The sequence below is a fragment of the Leptosomus discolor genome, chromosome 11 (assembly GCF_034619465.1).
Source record: "Leptosomus discolor isolate bLepDis1 chromosome 11, bLepDis1.hap2, whole genome shotgun sequence".
In the NCBI taxonomy this organism is placed as follows: domain Eukaryota; kingdom Metazoa; phylum Chordata; class Aves; order Leptosomiformes; family Leptosomidae; genus Leptosomus; species Leptosomus discolor.
In genome coordinates, this window is record NC_141401.1 from 15,453,562 (window position 1) to 15,470,650 (window position 17,089).

Genomic DNA, 17,089 nt, shown 5'->3' on the forward strand with positions numbered 1-17,089 from the left:
GCCGGTGCAGGGCCGCCCTCCAGTGCTCAGCCCCCCGCCCACAGCATGGGGATTTTCAGAAGCTGGCTGGAAGCCGGGGGATGCTCAGATGTGGAGCCTTCCCCGGGATCCTGAAGCAGCTCTGTTTTCCACAGACATCTCTGGGAAGGAGGTGGGTGTTTTTTTTACCGACAATTTTATTGAAAAGGCTGTGGGGCTTTTTTTTTTCGTCTTTTTTTTCTTTTCTCCCTTTTTCCTAGTCAACAGCCACGCTCGAGAAAGAGGTTTCCCTTCGCCCCTGTGTGTCTATTTAAAAACTGATTGGTAAAAATGCTGCAGAAACATTTGCAAAAAGAATGGAAAATATTGAAAATATCTTGTGACAAAAAAAAAAAATCATTCTCTTCCAAATAAAGATCTTTTTTCTTCTCTTTTTTTCCATCAGAAAAGCTTTTAGTGTGCAAAATGTCGACCACTTTGATTTCTTCTCCCGGCGGGTTGGGATGCACCCACCTCTCTGCTCCAGGAGGATGGGTTTTCAGAAAGCTAAAAATCACTGGGCAGAGATACCAGCACCGTTACCTCCACGTCCGTCTCTCTTGTGACCCCCCGGTGCCCTCGCCAGACCCGCGGCAGGGTGGGAGGTCCCCAGGGAAAGAGGTGGCACAGCCAGGCCGCGGGCGAGCCCTTCCCTGCAGGACCGCAGCCTGCCCGCCCGGGAAGGGGGAAGAAAGCCCAAAGGTATTTGGTCACTAGCGTCATGAGTTCCCGTTCGTTCCCAGCCCGTCACAAACAGAGGAGGTCTGCAAGGCTGCAGATAGAGAAGGGCGCGATTTCAGCGGGGCAGCAAGCGGAGGTGTTAGAGGTTGTCGTACATGCGTAACGTCTTCTCCAGCTGCTGGCTGACGCGCTGGTAGAAGATGATCTGCTGCTTTAAGTAAGACTGCATCATCCTCTTGAAGTCGGCCACGCGCCGCTCGTGGAAGTGGTTCATCTCGGCTTGCAGGGCGAAGCCCACCACGCGGCAGCGCTTGCGGATCCCGTCCGCCTCCTCCTGGTCCATCCTGCCCTCGTCGCTCATCCGCTGGCTCTCCTTCACCTTCGCGAAGGCGCCTGGCAAGGCAGGGGCAAGGCTGAGAGCCTGACAGATCCGTGTGACCCCCCTTCCCCCGGCGCAGCACCGGTGGGTCCCATCACCCTTCATGCCAGGGCACCAGCCTGGCCCCACCGCCAGAGGAGCATGGCTGCCCCACGTCAGTAAGTGAGGGATCTGCGTGCTCCTGGGCTGTCATCTCACCGCGCCCACCAATCCCCATCCCTCTCCTGCAGGCAGGGAAAGACCAGGAACCTCTTCCCTCTGGACTCTGCCCTCCCCAACTCCTTTCCTGCCCCATCCCTGGGCAGTCAGCCTCATATTTACCTCTCCCAGAGCCGGCTGATGATCTGACATCATTTTTTTTCCTCCCTCCTTGCATTTATTTTTATAGCTTGGTTTCGAAAGAATCCTGCCTGGCTCCAGCCCTGCATTCCTCCCCCATCATTAGCACAGAGGCTCTTTGCCTGAAAACAGGATCTGGCCCGTAGCTCCCTGCCCCTTGCTGGGAGCACCCGACCCGGGGTTACAGTGTTCCTGCTGCGCCAGCCCTGCTCCCAGCAGAGAGGAGGAGGAGGAGGAGGAAGAAGCAAAGGTTGGAGGCCAAATCCTGCCTTCCGCTCTGCCCACGCGGCCTCGCTTCCGGATGGGATCCAGCCCTTCTTCACCCGCCATGGTAAACAACGCCGGGAGGGAAAGGCGAGGAAGCGGCCAGGGCTGGATCGCATCCTCCCCTTCCCCCTTTGCCGCCCCAGCCTCCCCCAGGGATGCGGAGCGATACACCCACACTCCAGGATGCTTGGACATGGACAGCCCTGGCTTCACCCTGGGGAGAACCCTCTGCTCCCCAAAATCCGGGGATGTTGGCGTGGGCACTGGGCTGGGAGGAGTGCGTGGACTTCAGCTCCGCTCCCGCACCTGGCTCCCTGTCTGCGTCACGCCCTGCCTGGGTGCAAAGGGACACTGAGCCCTGCCTACCCACTGCCCTCCCCAGGAAGGGCAGGGCAGACACCTCTCACCCCCCCCCTCCTCCTTCCTGGCCCCCCTCCACATACCCAGGAGAGCGGCAAGCACAAGGGGACAAAGGGGACAAAGGGGACATGGGGAGCCCTGATGCCCTGGGGGTGCTAAACCCACCCTTCCTGGGCTTGGAGGGGCAGGACGTACTCTTGAAGAGTTGTCCCCAGAAGGTCCAGTGTGTGTCCCCCAGCCAGGACAGTACAGTGAGACTGGTGGGAAGACGGGACATGTCCATATCCCACCTGCCCTGCACAGCCCCCCCCGGCCCCTCCGACCGACCCATGGCCATGTCCAGCCGTATCCCAGCCCCAGGGGAGCAAGCCCAAGCATCCCCACTGGCCACTCAACTGTCTGCCTCAGCCGGGGAGGGAGGATGAGGAGGAACAAGTGATGGTGGGCGGGGGTGCAGTGCAGCCCCTCACTCACAAGGGGCTGAGCAGGCCATCCTGGAGCCAACAGCAATGGCATTGGCTCCCGCTCACGGCTTGGGGCCAGCAATGCCTGTGCTGACAACCCAGCCAGTGCTTTGGGCAGCGGTTATGGAGTCCACAGCATCCCTTGAGGCAAAACCTGATCCTGGACCCAACTACCTCAGCAGCCTTTCCTGGGCTGGGGTGACCAGGGAACTGTGCCAGCAGGGATCATGCTGCCTCCCTCGGAGTCACAGGCAATAGTCCCCATCCTCATCTCCATCCCCATCCCCATCACCGCAAGCACAGCATTTCCTCATTGCATTCCCGCTCCCTGTGCTGCTCCACACATCATGCGGGAGAGTTCCTCACCAGGGGAGAAGAAGCCACCCTTACCTTTCTGGAGGTGGATGATGTCTGGAAAGTTGGAGAGGAGCCCTTGGTACAAAGAGAGAGTGTCCAGCATGAGGAACAGGTCGTTCTTGGGCTGCTCAGCGAACATCTCCCCCACCGTCTCATACGTCTTGCCTGTGTGGGAGATGGCGTTGTTGAGGGCATCCAAGCTGTAGGGGGGGTCCATGTGGAAGGAGTGGCTGATGGCTTGGAAGGCATTGCCCAGCTTCTGGAACTCCTTCCGGAAGCCCCCCACGTGCTTGCGCACCAACTCCGAGGCCACGTTAGTCAGCTGCAGGACACTGTCGTCCATCTTCTTGCTGAAGGCCTTGAAGGCATCCACGCGGTCCTCCACGTCCTGAAGGTCCTGGTGCTCTGTGGGGATCTGGATGGTGAGGAGGAAGCTGGCGCCCACCATCTCGTCCTTCTCTGCCCGGCGTTTGCCCAGTTTCCACTGCTTCTCGTCGCGGCAGCAGAGGAAGTGCTGGAAGCCCTCGTACTGGGAGAGGACAGGGTGGCTGGTCATATGGTCCATCCAGAGGATCAGCCGCCGCTTGCGCTTCTCGATGAAGTCCTCCTCGAAGCGCCCAGTGGCCTGCTTCTCGGGCAGGTGGGGCACCGAGATGACCGTGAACTTGTGCAGGAGGCGGTTGTAGAGCCAGTCAAAGTGCTTGTACCGCCGGTAGACGGGCGAGTTGATGTTGCTGGGGGTCAGCTTGTAGGATATGTAGCTCTTGATGCCCTTGAACTTGGTTTGTTTGGTCGGGTCCTCCACGGAGCAGATGAAGGGGTGGGGGTTTGCCCTCCACTGGGGACCTTTGGAGCCCATCTCGATGCAGTACACCTCGGCGATCTTGGACATCAGGGGCACGTCGCCCAGGATGAAGGCTTCCACCCCCGAGCGGACAAAGCAGGAGAAGCGGTTGAGGTTCCTCCCCACCACGCTGCCCCTCTTGGAGGAGCTCATGCTGTCCTGCCTCTCCAGCGCCGGCTTGGGCCGGTAGCCGGCGTGCTGGTGGTGGCCGTACGCCGCCGGGTACTGCAGGCTGGGCGAAGGATGCCCGTTGCTGCCCGGCGCGCTCCGTGGCTCCTCCACCACCGTGCAAGCATCGTCCCAGTCATCCCAATCATCATCATCGTCATCCTCAAAACTGCCCTGGTAGGAGATGCCGGGGTTGGGGGGGGCTGTGTAGAAGGAGGAGTCGTGCCCGGGTGAGCCGGCCGGGCTGCTGGAGTAGTCTGTGTAGTTGGAGCCCGACCGGGAGCGGAGGATTTCGACGTAGGAGGCCGGGAAGAGGCCAGTCTCGCCGCGGCTGTTTTGGCCCTGTAACCACCCGTCCAGGGAGTTCTCGCTGAAGATGACGAGCTCCTCGTTCTCCTGGATGCTGATCTCCTCTTTGTTTTCGCTCTGGAAGTTGTAAAGCGCTCTGGCTTTCAACGCCATGGCCTGTCCCGGGGCAGGGGGGGTCACGGCGTAACGCAATCCCCGCACCCACACAAAAATCCCCCCGGCGATACCGCAAGCTCGCTCAGCACCGGGGCCACCACGCGCTGTGGGAAAAGGCTCGGCCGCTTTCTCAGGGAAATAAAAAAAGGTGGAGAAGAAATCCCTTACGAGGTGACGCCAAGGTCCGTGTGCCCGAGTGACCCCCCCGATCCCAGCACCCCGGTTAAAAACAACATTCCCCGGTCAAGCAAGCGGCATCTCCCTCGCTCCTACAGGATACAAACCCCGGCCGGACCCAGAGCCGGGCTCTGCCATGTCCACGCAGGTTTTATCTCGCTGGGACGCTGATCCCGCGGTTTCACTTTCCAGGAGGAAAAGATCCGGCTGCCAGCGAGGAAATAAATCCAAAGCGACTTTTCCCGGGGCTCCTGTGGATAAAACACCCGTTTCCTCCAGCCGGCGGCTGCAAGTCGGTGGGCGCCAGGAGAGCACCGGGAACCGACCCCAAAACCAGCCCTACCTCCCGTGATCCCGGCCCGGGGATTTTGCAATTCCTTTCCGGGCCGACTGTCCCGGGGTTTGGTGGGGGCTTGTTGTTGTTTTGGTTGGGGTTTTTTGTTGGTTTTTTGTTTTGTTTTGTTTTGTTTTCCCCTGAAATCCGCGAATCTCACGCAGGACGGAGGGGAAGGGCCCCGCAGGCAGGGTAGCCCCGGTACCGGGGGCAGCCCCCGCCGCAACGGGGAGGGAGGCTGGCGGCTGCCGGTGCGGGCGGCGGAGGGAGGGGGAGCCCGGCCCGCCGCCGCCGCTACCGGAGCCGGAGAACCGAGCGCAGCCGCGGCCCGGCCGCCCCTCCCGTCCCTCCGCGGACCCGGCGGGCCGCCCTCACCGCATGGCCGGGGCAGGGGGCCGGGGGGGGGGCGGGGGGCGCCGCTCGCTGCCGCCGCCCGCGCACGGGGCCCCGGGGCCGCTGTCGGTACCGCCGCCCGGTTCCGGTATCGGCGCCCGCTGCCGCTGCGCGATGTCGGTGCTGCTGCCCGGTGGGGGTGCCGGTGGCGGGGCTGGCCGCCAGCCTCCCGTGACGCACGGCAGCGCTGAGCTCCCCGGTTCGCCGCTCGGGAGCGGCGCGGCAGGTCGCACGCTGCCCTCTGCAGGCAGCCGGCCCGGGGGGCACTCGGCCCGCCCACTACCGCCGCCGCCACGGCCCGGCCCGCGGGGGCACGGCTCCGGCCACCGGCTGCTCCCGCCTCCCCGGCCGGGCATGGCCCCGAGCAGCCCCGCCCTCGGGGGTCCCCGCCGTCCCCGCCCACGGGGGTCCCCACGTCCCTGCCCGAGGTGTCCCCCCACTGCCGTGCCCGGTCACGACCCCGAGTGTCACTGCCCGCGTCCCGGGAAACTGAGTCACGGCGCAGGGCGGGGGAGGGGGGCGCTACCGCCGGCCCCGGAGGATGGGGGGGTACGGAGCCTCCGCGCCGCCAGGGGGCGCTGCGGCACCGGCGCCTCGGCGTCGGGCGGAAGCGCGTCATGGCGCGCGGCCGTCGGGCGGGCGTTGCCATGGAGGAGCTGAGCGCGGCGCTGGCGGCCGGCGTGGCCCTGGCGGCGCCCAACAGCCCGGCGGCCCCGCACCCCCGCCTGGCCGCCTACAAGGCCCGCGGCGGCCCGGGGCAGGCCGAGCGCCGCCAGCGCCTCCTCCGCCTCCAGAGAGAGTGAGCGAGAGGGCGAATTTTCTGGGCTGGGGCCCGGGGAAGGGGAGGCCCGGCCGGGGGGAGCCGCTGGGGCGGGCAGGCCTCTGCTGGGCCCGCCGGGCGGTCTGGGCTGGGGGGCCGCGGCCCAGGGTGTTGGGGAGCGGGGCGGTGGCCTGCTCTGCTTCCCGCTAGCCGGCCTGTTTCCCGCCCCGCAGGAGGCGGCTGGACTACGTGAACCATGCCAGGAGGCTGGCAGAGGACGACTGGGCCGGGGTGGAGAGCGAGGGCGAGGAGAAGGAGGGGGAAGATGAGGAAGAGGAGATGGACGTGGATGCTGGCAAGAAGTTGCCCAAGCGCTATGCCAATCAGGTGAGGAGTTACCGGCTTCCCCGCCACGGGGTGTGGGTGTGAATGTGGGGCAGGGTGAGGGGTGTGGGGTGGTGAGGCTGGGCATGGTGAGCGGCCATGGTAATGGCTGCCTTGAGGCTGAGAATAACGTGTCCTGCCTGGCTTGCTGCTCAGAGAGGAAAACTGTGCCCCGGTTCTGCCTCTGAGACATGCTGCGTTGAAATGGAGGACAGGTGGAGCTGGGTTGCTGTGGCTTTGGGAGACTTCAGCTCAGCTAAGCAGCGTTGGTATCCTGTTGTGCAGCAGTCAGTTAAAGGCTTCCGTCTCTCCCCGTGTCTGGGACACCAGGAAGGAAGGGAGACCTCAGCTGCTGGGTTTTATCAGCCTTGGCTGCCATATTGGTTGTAGAGGACAAACGACCTTTCAGGTGATCATGGCCAGACAGTCTCTGAAGAGGCCAACTTGTCTGGGCTCTTTACTCCTAGTCTTTAGAAATCTCTAAGCTGTGCCATGTATTTATAAATAAATAAATGTGAAGTGCTGGAGTGGGGACCAAGGTACAGAGGTGCTCAAGTGAGGACTGTGAGCCCCCTGCTGTAGTCTGAAGCTTAGTCAGCAGCTGGGAAGCCGGAGAAAGACTTGGGAGAGAGTTTGTTATGCAGGTTGGTTAAAGAGAGGGAGGGAGGCCCTTTGATGCTGTAACGCAGGGTGACAAGCAATGCAAGTTGCCTCTGAAGCACCCAGTGTAGCTGTTGAAGCCAAGTCGAAACCTCCTTCCTTTATCCTTGAGCTGTAAGTTTTCCGTAACTTCAGGAGAGTTGTTACTAACTCATTTTTTTTCTGGATTTCTCCGCAGCTGATGCTGTCAGAATGGCTGGTCGATGTCCCCTCGGATCTGGAGCAGGAGTGGATTGTAGTGGTGTGCCCTGTCGGGAAAAGGGCACTAGTCGTGGCATCCAGGGTAAGCAGCAGCAGGGGCGATGTCTCACCATCTGGTAAAGGGCCTGTACCTGTCTCACAACCAATATAACACTGGGCCACTTGTCTGGCTTGACTTTTGGTTTTTTCTCTTCCATTTCCTCGCAGGGCACAACAGCAGCTTACACCAAGAGTGGCTTCTGTGTCAACAGGTTCCCATCCCTTCTGCCAGGGGGGAACAGGCACAATTCAATGAGTGAGAAAGGTAATGGTGTGAGGGGACATTTGGGGTAGAGACAGGGGAACCGCCTGCCTTTCCCTGTGAGTGTGTGCACCAGCAGGCTCGGTGCTGCTCCTCCAGCTCCCCTGAGCCCTGGAGCTGGGCCCTTTCCTGGTGCCGGGGGCGGTTAGCTTCAGGCCTGTTCGTGTATCTCTGGGAATAAATAGACGTGGACGATATCAGATACTTTATGCTGGATAAGAGCATCTTTTAATTAGTTGCCTGGTTAACTGGCACTCTTAAATCTCAACATCCTCTGTGTCTTCTGAGAAAGAGCTGTGTACAGTGTGATCATTCTTAATGCCTCCTGTAGTTGCTTTCTTGCCCTGAGGAGAGGTTACTGTGCCATTTTCTGAAACGTGCCTTTGCTTGCTGTGCCTCTGGCTGGTGCCTTTGTAGCCTTGTTGGACTCCTCAAGCTAAAGGCTTTTTGTGGTCACAGCTTCTGTTAGCAGAAGGGGGTCTCTCTGGAGCATGTCTGGATCTCCCTCTTTGTGTGCACAGTGTACTGCATCCTGGACTGCATCTACAACGAGGCAAAGCAGACGTACTATATCCTCGATGTAATGTGCTGGAGAGGACACCCTGTTTATGACTGCCAGGTACTGAATCTCCTCCCTCTGTCCTGCCCTCCCTTTTGTTCCCTGTTTTGTGAGCTGCTTTGCAGCCAGCACAGGACATAGCCCACTGTGCAGTAGGACGGGTATTTCGTTTTAAGCACCAGCATCTTTACAGCTTATGGGCTGCTGGCTACTGGAACAATTGGGTACATCTTTTGGGAGTATCGGGGGAAGCAGTGGAGTTTGGGGTGCTGGCTGGTTCTGCAGGAGAAGCTGAGTTTGTAAGTCTCCCGGGCAAGTGCAGAGGAATGGAGACACTCAGCAGGTGCTGATCGGTGATGTGTGCTGGCTGGTCATTAAGTCTCTGCCTCCTTTCACAGACCGACTTCAGATTCTTCTGGCTCTTCTCAAAGATCCAAGAGGAGGAAGGGCTGGGAGAGAAAAGCAGGATTAATCCAGTAAGTTCTTTTGTACTGAGAGGAGGAGGATGGGGGGTAAGCTTTCCTGTTCAGCAGGCTTCAGCGCTTTCTTTCAGAAGCGGAAGCTTTTTTCTTTTTTTTCTGTTTTTTTTCTTCCCCCCTTGCAGATCAGGCTTCAAAGTGTACTTCTGATGAAATGGGATGCCATGTTCAGGATGCAAATAGAACCACTGAATATTGTAAATGACTGTGGCTTGCTGTTAGTGTTTTTTTTTTTTCCCCAGCCAAAGTGCTGAGGAAGATCAGCCTGCAGGGTATCAGCTAACTTCCATGCCATTTTTAGCTTTCCCTTGAAATGGAATGTAAAAGCAGTGTGGTTTCTACCGGGGCAGCGTTGGTCGGCAGCCTGACTACAATGGGATTTGTCTTTGCATAGTCTTGTGGGCTCGCAAGGCAAGGGGAGAGGCTCGTAAAGCTTTAGCCTTCCCTCCTGCTTAAACTAGGCATTGGAGTTGTCAGGGGGGATGCCCGATTGCCACCCAGAGTCCCTGCTGAGCAAGGATAAAAAGTCTTCCTTTGAAGACTCATGCAGGGAGGTCAGATCTAGAACCCACAGCAGCTTGGAAAGTGAATTTTTTTGGGGGGGAACACACACAGCCATAAGAGATTTGTCAGCCTGGCCTGCGGAGCGCGGTTTGCAAAGCGGGACCTGATCAGTGTGGAGCCCCCGTGCGTGCTCAGACACAGCTCAGCAGAGCAGCTCCTGTGGGCTGAGCAGATCGATCATAAACGGGGACGAGCACTCCTGTGCCAGCAGCGAAGGTATCTGTATTTGGAGAACATCCTGTTCTGACTCCAACAGGAATATCCAGAAGACAGCTACCTAACGAAGGGGCGGTCGTTTCAGCTTTCATTTCCTGGGTGGAAAGATTTGCTTGGCTGAGCCAGCAGCCTGGAGCAGACGTCTGTCTGCTTTGCATCCTGCCCAGAGGTCATCGTTTTCTATTTTGGTTAAAAGAGCATCTCAGGGTCAGCTCTCCTGAAAAGTCCTTCCTGCAGTCTTAGAGGCTTGGAAGAAAGGTATCGGGAGCACGCTGGAGCCGTGCCCTGAGGCTCTGCCATCTGCATCGCTTGTTAAATGCCAGAGGGCGTCATTTGGACCTGGGGTGATAAAAAACCTGAAACAGATCATTCTGGGCACTCTAGGTTTCATGCAGTCCGGGCATCGTGGTGGTAATCCATGGGTCTTCTTTTATAGGTCATCTTCTGTTTCTGGGATGAGATCTGTAAAGTTGCAGCGATGTATGTGCTTTATCCAGCGTTTCTGGAGAGATGGTGGGGGTTCTCTCTAACGACCCCATTCTCTCTGGTGGCTAGGGTGATTTTTGTAGGTTTTCATGGAAGAGCTCCCAGTTACTGTGGTGGGGTATGATTGGCACCGCTGGAGAGATTGGTCCTGTTGTTTTCTCTCTAGATCTGGGGTTTGCTTACAAATTGTTGTTCTGAATCGCATCAGAGGTCTGTCTGTCCCAATAACCTGTAGTAACCACAGAGACCAGTTGCTGTGGAAAGAGTAAGAAATTGGAAGTACCTATCCTGTTCCCTCTGACTTCATCAGCCAGTGGTTGTACCTGGATCATGTAGTTAATGGCCACCAGGGGACCTGCCTCTCAGGAGCTGGTCTAATCCTTTTTTTTTTGAGCCTGTTTGTGCTTTTGGGCCCCCCATACCCTATGGCAGGAAGGGCAGCGGTTAAATGATGTGGTCCCTGCTAGAGATCTCCTCTCTGGTTACTTCATCTGACGCCTGTCCCTCACCCTTTCAGGCTGGATCTCGCGCTGGGGGAAATCCTTCCTTCTTCGCTGCCTCCGCACCAGTGCGCGATGCAGTGACTTGTTCTGCTTTAGGCCATGCAGTTCTCTCTTCTAACCCTCTCTTACTCTTTCAGTTCAAATTCGTGGGCCTGCAGAACTTCCCCTGCTCCTCGGACAGCCTGTGTAAGGTGCTGGCTATGGACTTCCCCTTCGAGGTGAGAACACGCAGGCAGGGGCCTGGACCTCAGCCTTAGAGACAGCCCGGCTGCGCAGCTGCCAGCGCTTGGCGAGAGGTGCATCCCCTTCGCTTGGGATCTGTGCTCTCCTGGGGCCTGCAGGAAGCTTGCTGAGCTGCTCCCTTTGTTTCCCTGTGTGGGGATGGATGCCTTTTGTGCACATGGCTGAGCTGTGACCCTCTTGTCACCAGGTACAGGCTGCATCCAGCCAAATTAATTAGCCAGAGTTAAACCGTAGCGTTCGCTGTGTTTGGGCTGCCTGTACTGCTGGTGTCTGAAAGAGCCCTTGGGGAAGAGAGGGTTGATGCGGACACCCAGACTGCCTCCAGAAGCAGCATAGCTCCCAGTCGTGTGGCAGCGTGATGGACAGCTGACCTTTTTAGGGCCAAAGCTGGTCCTGCTTGCTGCCCCGGGTGGGCTTGTATGGGTACAGGCATGAGGGTCTCTGCGGTGTGCTCCCTTATGTGCTGGAGTTTCTCGAGAGGTCTGCGGGGTGGGCAGTGGTGCCTTTCTCTGACCTCTGCCACAGGCTCTGTGTTTCCTTAGCCCAGCTACTTCCATCCGTCTAGGTGCAAGGCACCCAGCTATCTTGTGTGTGGTGGGGGGGAAAGAGAAGGGTGGTGGGAGGAAAGAGAAGGGTGGTGGTAAGCTCCCGATGGTTTCTGAGGGGTTGGGGCGTTAGTGGTGAGTGCCTGAGATGTACTGGAGCTGGGGGCAGGTGGCTGTGTCAGAAGTGGCTGGGAGGGGCTCAGATGAGCCTGTCCTCCTGCTCTACTACTGTTTGATCTTGTGGAGGGGACAGTGCGAGCTCCGCTCTTTGCTTTGGTGCAGAACCGGCAGCTTCCTGCCTTTGGCTCTCTCTGAGGTGGCCGGTCCCCCAGCAGGAGCAGCTGAGCAGGACACCTGCGGTTGCTCCATCAGCTTTAGAAGCAGGTGCCGTTGTGCTGTCCAGGCTCTGCTGACCTGCGGGAGAAGGGCAGGACAGGCAAATCCATGTGCCACCCAGGTCAGCTCCGTGTGGTGATGAGCAGCAAGTCGAGGCCCTCATGAAAACAGCTCAGGCTGCTTTTGATTGCCCCGGCTGACTGCACTGGAGCAGAGGAGGGTGGAGGAGGCGATGGCATTCCAGCACAGGGTCGGTGACAGACATGTGGGAGCCAGAAGCTCCTCCAGTGGCCGCAGCACTTCCTGCAGAGTGCCCGGTCTCAGCCCTACATCAGGAACAGCGTCCACAGAGGTTGCTCATCCCGCTAAGCTGAAAGCCACTTGGATTTGACTGTGTCTCTTGCGCTCTCCTGGCCCAAGTTAGCGATTAACGTAAGTGCAGGTTTAAATTTAAGGGACGTGAATTTGGCCACGAGGGCTGGCTGCCTTCTGCTTGTCAAAGCCAGGACAGTCACTAGAGACAGTTGGAAATTCCCAGCCCCTTGCTGGTCTTGGTGGAGCCCGCTCTGACCCCAGATCCCGAAATGTTGAGAAGGCATCCCAGGCTCCCTGCAGCTGACATGCTCAATTACAAATGCTCTGAGTGCCTCTGCAGAAACAGTCATTCCTGTCTTTACTGAAGAAAGCTTCATTCCTTCTTGAGGCCTCTGCTCCCACGAGAAAGGGCTGAGGAGTATTGCCCCGCTGCGGTCAGAGCAGAAAACTTCTGGCCCGCGAAGGAGGCCATTGCGAAATGCCGGGGGAGGGAGATGGAGTTGATCAGACTCTCCCTTGTAATCCAGCTGTGATTTGCCCCCCCGGTTGTCTGGTCGATACCGCAGCGTTCGACCCCAACAATGCAACCTGGTGTGATTTGGCTCAAAGCAGCCGGAAACCGTGGTGCCATGTCCAGGGATGAAGGGAACCGTGGGTCTCTTCCTGATGTGCCACAAGAGGGAGCCCAAGAAATCCCCTGAAATAGCTTCCACCGGCAGCGCAGGAGGGAATAAACTTTGCAGAAGGCAGAATACAGCCTTGCTATAGATAGTGCGGTATCATAGAGGTCTTCTTATGCCTGGGGCCAGCATCTCCTGATCCTTACAGGGATCTTGCGCGTGTGGTGGCAACAGAGGTGGTTGGTTCTTTCGGATCTTCAGAGTTAATCTGTAACCTTAGAGTTAGGACCTGATCCGCTAGGTTCAGCAGATTATTTTTTTTCCACTGAATTCAGCGGACTTTGGATCAGTTGACTGGCACTGGATTTGAAGTGGTTTTTGGAGTGGATCTTAAGAGCTACTGTCCTACTTGCAGATCTGAGTAAAACAACGCTCAGGTTTCCCCAAAGGCAGGGGGAGCCAAAGGCTCTGAGAAACCCCGGTGTGAAGGAACGAAGTACTGTTAGGTGCCTAAAATCTGAAAAGCGTGGCTGTGAGACATGAAATCCTGCCAGGCCAGTTTCTCATCAGGTTCGCTCGTTCAGGGACAGTGTCAGCCCTTATTCTGATGTGGCTGGTGTCAGTGTGGTGACTCAGGGTAGGGATCCAGCCAACAAATTAAATAAACTGGAAGGAACATGGGAGTAACTTAAGAGAAATCAGGGGAAGGAAGAACATGACCTAACTCTCCACCAGGCTGAACTCCTTTGAGTTCTCTAGCTTGGGGAAGATCTTTGGCGCGGTCTGGAAGGCAGAAGCCTTTCCAGGCTCTGATCTTTACCAGAACATTCCTGTGGGTGCTGGAGAATCCCCGTTGCTCGTCAAGTGCCGTGCACCCGCAGGAATGGGCTGGATGTGCAGGCATGGTGCTGGGGTGCCGCAGACTCTGGCTATTCCCAAGTCTCCTGGGAGGCAGGGGGAGGGAAAAGCTTTGTACTTTAGATATCCAGAGGGTTACACAAGCTCATCATGATGTTTACTGTTCTGGTTTTGTGTTTTCCTAGCACAGGAATCCCCCTTTTTCTGGGATTATTTTGCAAGATCTTAGCAGTGACTGAAAATTATGGACAGAGTAGTTCAAGAAGCTCTACCGGCTCTGCTGGAGGCTGGCATCCATGGTGCAGAGATGGACGTATGCTGCTCTTTGCTCAGCCTGGCTCACAGTCCAGCACGGTAGCAGAAATCACCTCAATCCACTTGGTTGTTTCAGCTTGCTGCCGCATATATTCTGAGGGCTGTAGGGGAGGGCCTGGGGGACAATTCAGCCTGAGGTGGGCTCTTTCTCATCTCTTCTGCCCACTCAGCCGCTCTTTCTCGTAGCCAAATGTCCTTTTAAGAGCTTGCGAGGCTGAGTGAAGAGGAGCACCACCTCCAGCGTTAGTCAGCCTGGCAGCAGGATCTAACCTTGCAGCGTGCACCCCTGGGAAGCACAGGGAGAGGGGGGTGAAAATCCCCGAGCGTGAAGGGGAAGCAGGGAAAACGTCAGCCAGCTGCAGCATTGCAGAGTGTGGAAATAGCAGCACAAGAGTTAGGGCCTAAACCTTCAAAGTCCTGAGTGCCCTTAAATGTCATTGATTGCTGGAGAAGTTCTCTCTTGGGAAACATGAAGAATTTATTTTGCATAAGCCAGCTGAAAGAGCTGTAACAGCGTTATGAATCGGGGCTCCTTGGCGTCATGCGCTCTGACTAATTACTCTCCAAATGTATTATTTAAAATAACCTTAATCCGGTAAAGTGGCCTTTCTGGGCACTGCCTTATTCAGAAACCTGATGGCTTTTCTGCAGAATGGGATCGTAGCAACCAGAGGAAAAGTGCTGGTCCGTGCCAACATCGGGCTGAAATGCTTTGCCTTTGACGATTTAAAGCCATTCGGCAGTCGCTGGGCTTGCACTGATCTTTCAAGGCAGGAGCTCTGCGAGTTTCTCCTTTCCCTTCCGCTATTTATTGCACTGCTTGAGGGGAAAAATGATCCAGCTGGTAGTTTTGGCCTGTAAATGGAGAGCGATGCTGTCGTCTGGCGCCCTGTCATCCACCTGCAAAAGCCTCCAGCTCTGCCCTTTCATTCACTCCCTCTCCTCTTCACAGGTCGACGGACTTCTCTTCTATCACAAGCAAACCCACTATACCCCCGGCAGCACCCCGCTGGTGGGCTGGCTCCGGCCCTACATGGTACCCGAAATCCTCGGGCTCGCCGTGCCCGCTACGGCGCTCACTGCCAAACCAGACTATGCTGGGCGTCAGCTCCAGCAGATCATTGAGAGCAAGAGGAGTAAAAAGCTGGCAGCAGCAGAAAAGGGTCACCCGAGCAGCGCGGCGGCTGCGAGGAACGGACATTACGAGCTGGAACACTTGTCTACCCCTCCGTCGGCAAACCCTCTGGAGGGCCAGGATGAAGCAGTGAGCCAGATGGAGAATTAGGCTGCTGGGACAGACCGGTTGGGTAAGGAGAAAGCAAAAGGTTCCCCGCTTCTCACTGTCACTCACGCTCCCTGGGAGGGGGGCAAAGGTAATGATAGGATGGTTTTGTTTAAAGGGCACGGAAGTGGAATATCTTGCTCCAAGTGCCGCTGGATTTTTTTTTTTTTTTTTATTTTTTTTTGCCAGGGCTTCTGTGAGGCCTCTAACAGGATTGTCTGGTTATTTCCTAAAGCAGTCGTGCGTTGGGAAACGAAATGATCCGTCCCCACGCTGCAGGGTTCCTGGTTCAGCTCCTGACCCTGCTTCTGTTAAAGCCTCTGGCAAAGCTCCAGCATAGGAACAGTGCTCAGACCTCTGAGGTGCAGCTGCTTCTCGTAACCCCGGCCCCGATGGCAGCCCCACCTCCCCGGCCCCGGAAATCGGGGCATTTCAGCCTTTGATCCAGCTGTTTACCGAGACCTTCTCAATGCAAGTTTTGTGGTCGGTCCGCTTCTAGTAACAAAAAGTTTGCAGGAGGCTGCTGTAAATCCAAAGGCTGGGTTTTCCACACCCACACGTTACTGAGAAAAACTAGATTTCCTTACATCGCAGCGGGCCCTGCCTCCGAGCACAGCTTTGTGCGGCGCGAGCGTGGCAGAAGCTTGTACTCGAGGCTTTTCTCAGTAGGGGGAGGAAGGAATGGTTTCGCTCTGAAAAACGCTAGCATTGATTGTGCCAAATAAAAGGTTTCTCAGAAAGACAAATTCTTGAGTGTCTTCCTGCTACCTAAGGGTGGGTGCGTGCTGTGCCTCCCAAATAGGGATAGAGAAATTGCTTACAGAGCTAACTGGAGCGGAGGAAATGCTTGTGCGGGTTGGATTCTCCTCTGTGCACCGAGGTGCTTCAGTCCCTCCCTGCCGCTGCCCCTCTTATCCCAGCCCAAGCCTGCTTTGTGAGCACTGGCTGCTGCTGCCTTTCCCCGGTTTTAGCGGGGTGAAACAATTCCCCTCACCGTTCCCAGGTTGTTTTCCAGAGGGAAGTTAAAAGGCCAGAGCAGGACTGCTCTCACCACGCAGCGGGGAGATGAAATATCAGGCTAAAGGCAGCGCTGGGGAGTCTCCTCCCGGCCGTCTGTGAAAATGCCCCGGAGGAGGGCCCCTGCCCAGGAGGAGATACAGAGAGTGGGGACGCCGCCCACAGATAGCGGGGGCACTTGTATCCTGCCCTCGCAACCCCCGTTTTTCCCAGAAAACCGCTCGTTTCTGTGCCAAGCATGTGGGCTGTGCGCGATCATCTGACTGTGCAGCCGCTATTGATTATACCAGCGGACAGCAGGAACTTTCCTTGCTGCTGCCAGAGCTGGCTGTGGGAGGGGGCTGGCCTCGGCTCCCCCTCCCCGGGAGGGGAGGAAACAGCACCCCAGCTCTGCAACATTGGGATGCGGCAGAGTGCGCTGTGGTCCTTTTCAAACGGCTGCTTATTTCATTATTTTTATAATAAGCATTATAATTATTATTATTATTACTTTAGCACATCAAGCAACTGGCCCGGGGGAAGAAGACAAACACCTGGACTGCCTTGTCCTCCCTGTCCCTTGAAGGCCCTGGGCTGCTCCAGCTGCGGGTTCCCCCTACGCTTCGGCCTCACCCGCTGGCAGAGGACTGCAGGGAGAGCCCTGGCTGGGAGACAGCATCCAGCCTCCTATCAGCATAGTTTTCCTTCCGTCAGGCAATTAAACCCGGAGGTGGGCATCTGGATGTAGATTTGTGCATCCCTTAGGGCAGAGGAAGCTGCAGCTCAGGTTACTGCCTCCCTTGCTGCCCTCCAGCAACCTCTCAAGGTCCTCCAGCCAAGGGAAGGGAGTGGGCAGGAGAGAAAATACAGCTGAAGAGGGGCTGCCTGCAGCTGCTTGCCCTGATCGATGGAGGAGAGCAAGAGGGAAGCAACTGTAGCTTTCCACCGGCTCCAGATGATGCTGCAGAGTTTCCCTTTTAAAAGCTGGAGAAATAAATATTTGCGTTACAATTCCTGTTGGAAACGAAAGGCTGTGTTTGGAGAGAGGGTGTTAAACGGAAGTCGCCAGGGCCAACGCAGTTTGTTGCTGGGACTATTTTATTTGCTGGGTGCGATCCTGCTCCCAGCTGGAACAAGCCGCAGCTTTGGCAGTGACCGAGGAGGGGTCACCCCCCTGGGGGCTTAAATTTAGTCTGGGGCAGGAGAGCCGAGCGGGCAGC

General features: G+C 57.2%; 2 protein-coding genes across 3 annotated transcripts; one reads left to right on the forward strand and one right to left on the reverse strand.

Moving 5' to 3' along the window:
• Positions 1–825: 825 nt before the first annotated feature.
• SNX33 (sorting nexin 33) lies at positions 826–4,339 on the reverse strand. 2 transcript variants are annotated; one of them, XM_086471694.1, is made up of 3 exons: positions 3,165–4,339; positions 2,899–2,942; positions 826–1,092 (listed from the first exon to the last, which is right to left on the reverse strand). In XM_086471694.1, exons 1-3 carry the CDS (start codon positions 4,337–4,339, stop codon positions 839–841), a joined length of 1,473 nt encoding a protein of 490 aa, XP_086327820.1. In that variant the 3' UTR covers positions 826–838. The 2 variants fall into 2 exon arrangements, with proteins under 2 accessions (XP_086327820.1, XP_009954443.2); XM_009956141.2 differs by having other exon boundaries at positions 2,899–4,339.
• A 1,524-nt stretch (positions 4,340–5,863) lies between these two features.
• Positions 5,864–15,613, forward strand: SNUPN (snurportin 1). The gene is made up of 8 exons (XM_086471618.1): positions 5,864–6,045; positions 6,240–6,393; positions 7,229–7,333; positions 7,459–7,555; positions 8,074–8,171; positions 8,510–8,587; positions 10,497–10,577; positions 14,544–15,613. The coding sequence occupies exons 1-8, from the start codon at positions 5,864–5,866 to the stop codon at positions 14,874–14,876; spliced, it is 1,128 nt and encodes a 375-aa protein (XP_086327744.1). The 3' UTR covers positions 14,877–15,613.
• Positions 15,614–17,089: the final 1,476 nt, after the last annotated feature.

What these genes read in the sequence shown, in the direction of transcription:
- SNX33 (XM_009956141.2), bottom strand. Translation starts at nt 4,339, where the DNA reads ATGGCGTTGAAAGCCAGAGCGCTTTACAACTTCCAGAGCGAAAACAAA. An exon ending in CATCATCCACCTCCAGAAAG is followed by an intron (nt 1,093 to 2,898) that starts GTAAGGGTGGCT and finishes CTGCCTTGCCAG; the next exon opens with GCGCCTTCGCGAAGGTGAAG.
- SNUPN (XM_086471618.1), top strand. Translation starts at nt 5,864, where the DNA reads ATGGCGCGCGGCCGTCGGGCGGGCGTTGCCATGGAGGAGCTGAGCGCG. An exon ending in CTCCTCCGCCTCCAGAGAGA is followed by an intron (nt 6,046 to 6,239) that starts GTGAGCGAGAGG and finishes CCCGCCCCGCAG; the next exon opens with GAGGCGGCTGGACTACGTGA. An exon ending in AGAAAAGCAGGATTAATCCA is followed by an intron (nt 8,588 to 10,496) that starts GTAAGTTCTTTT and finishes TTACTCTTTCAG; the next exon opens with TTCAAATTCGTGGGCCTGCA.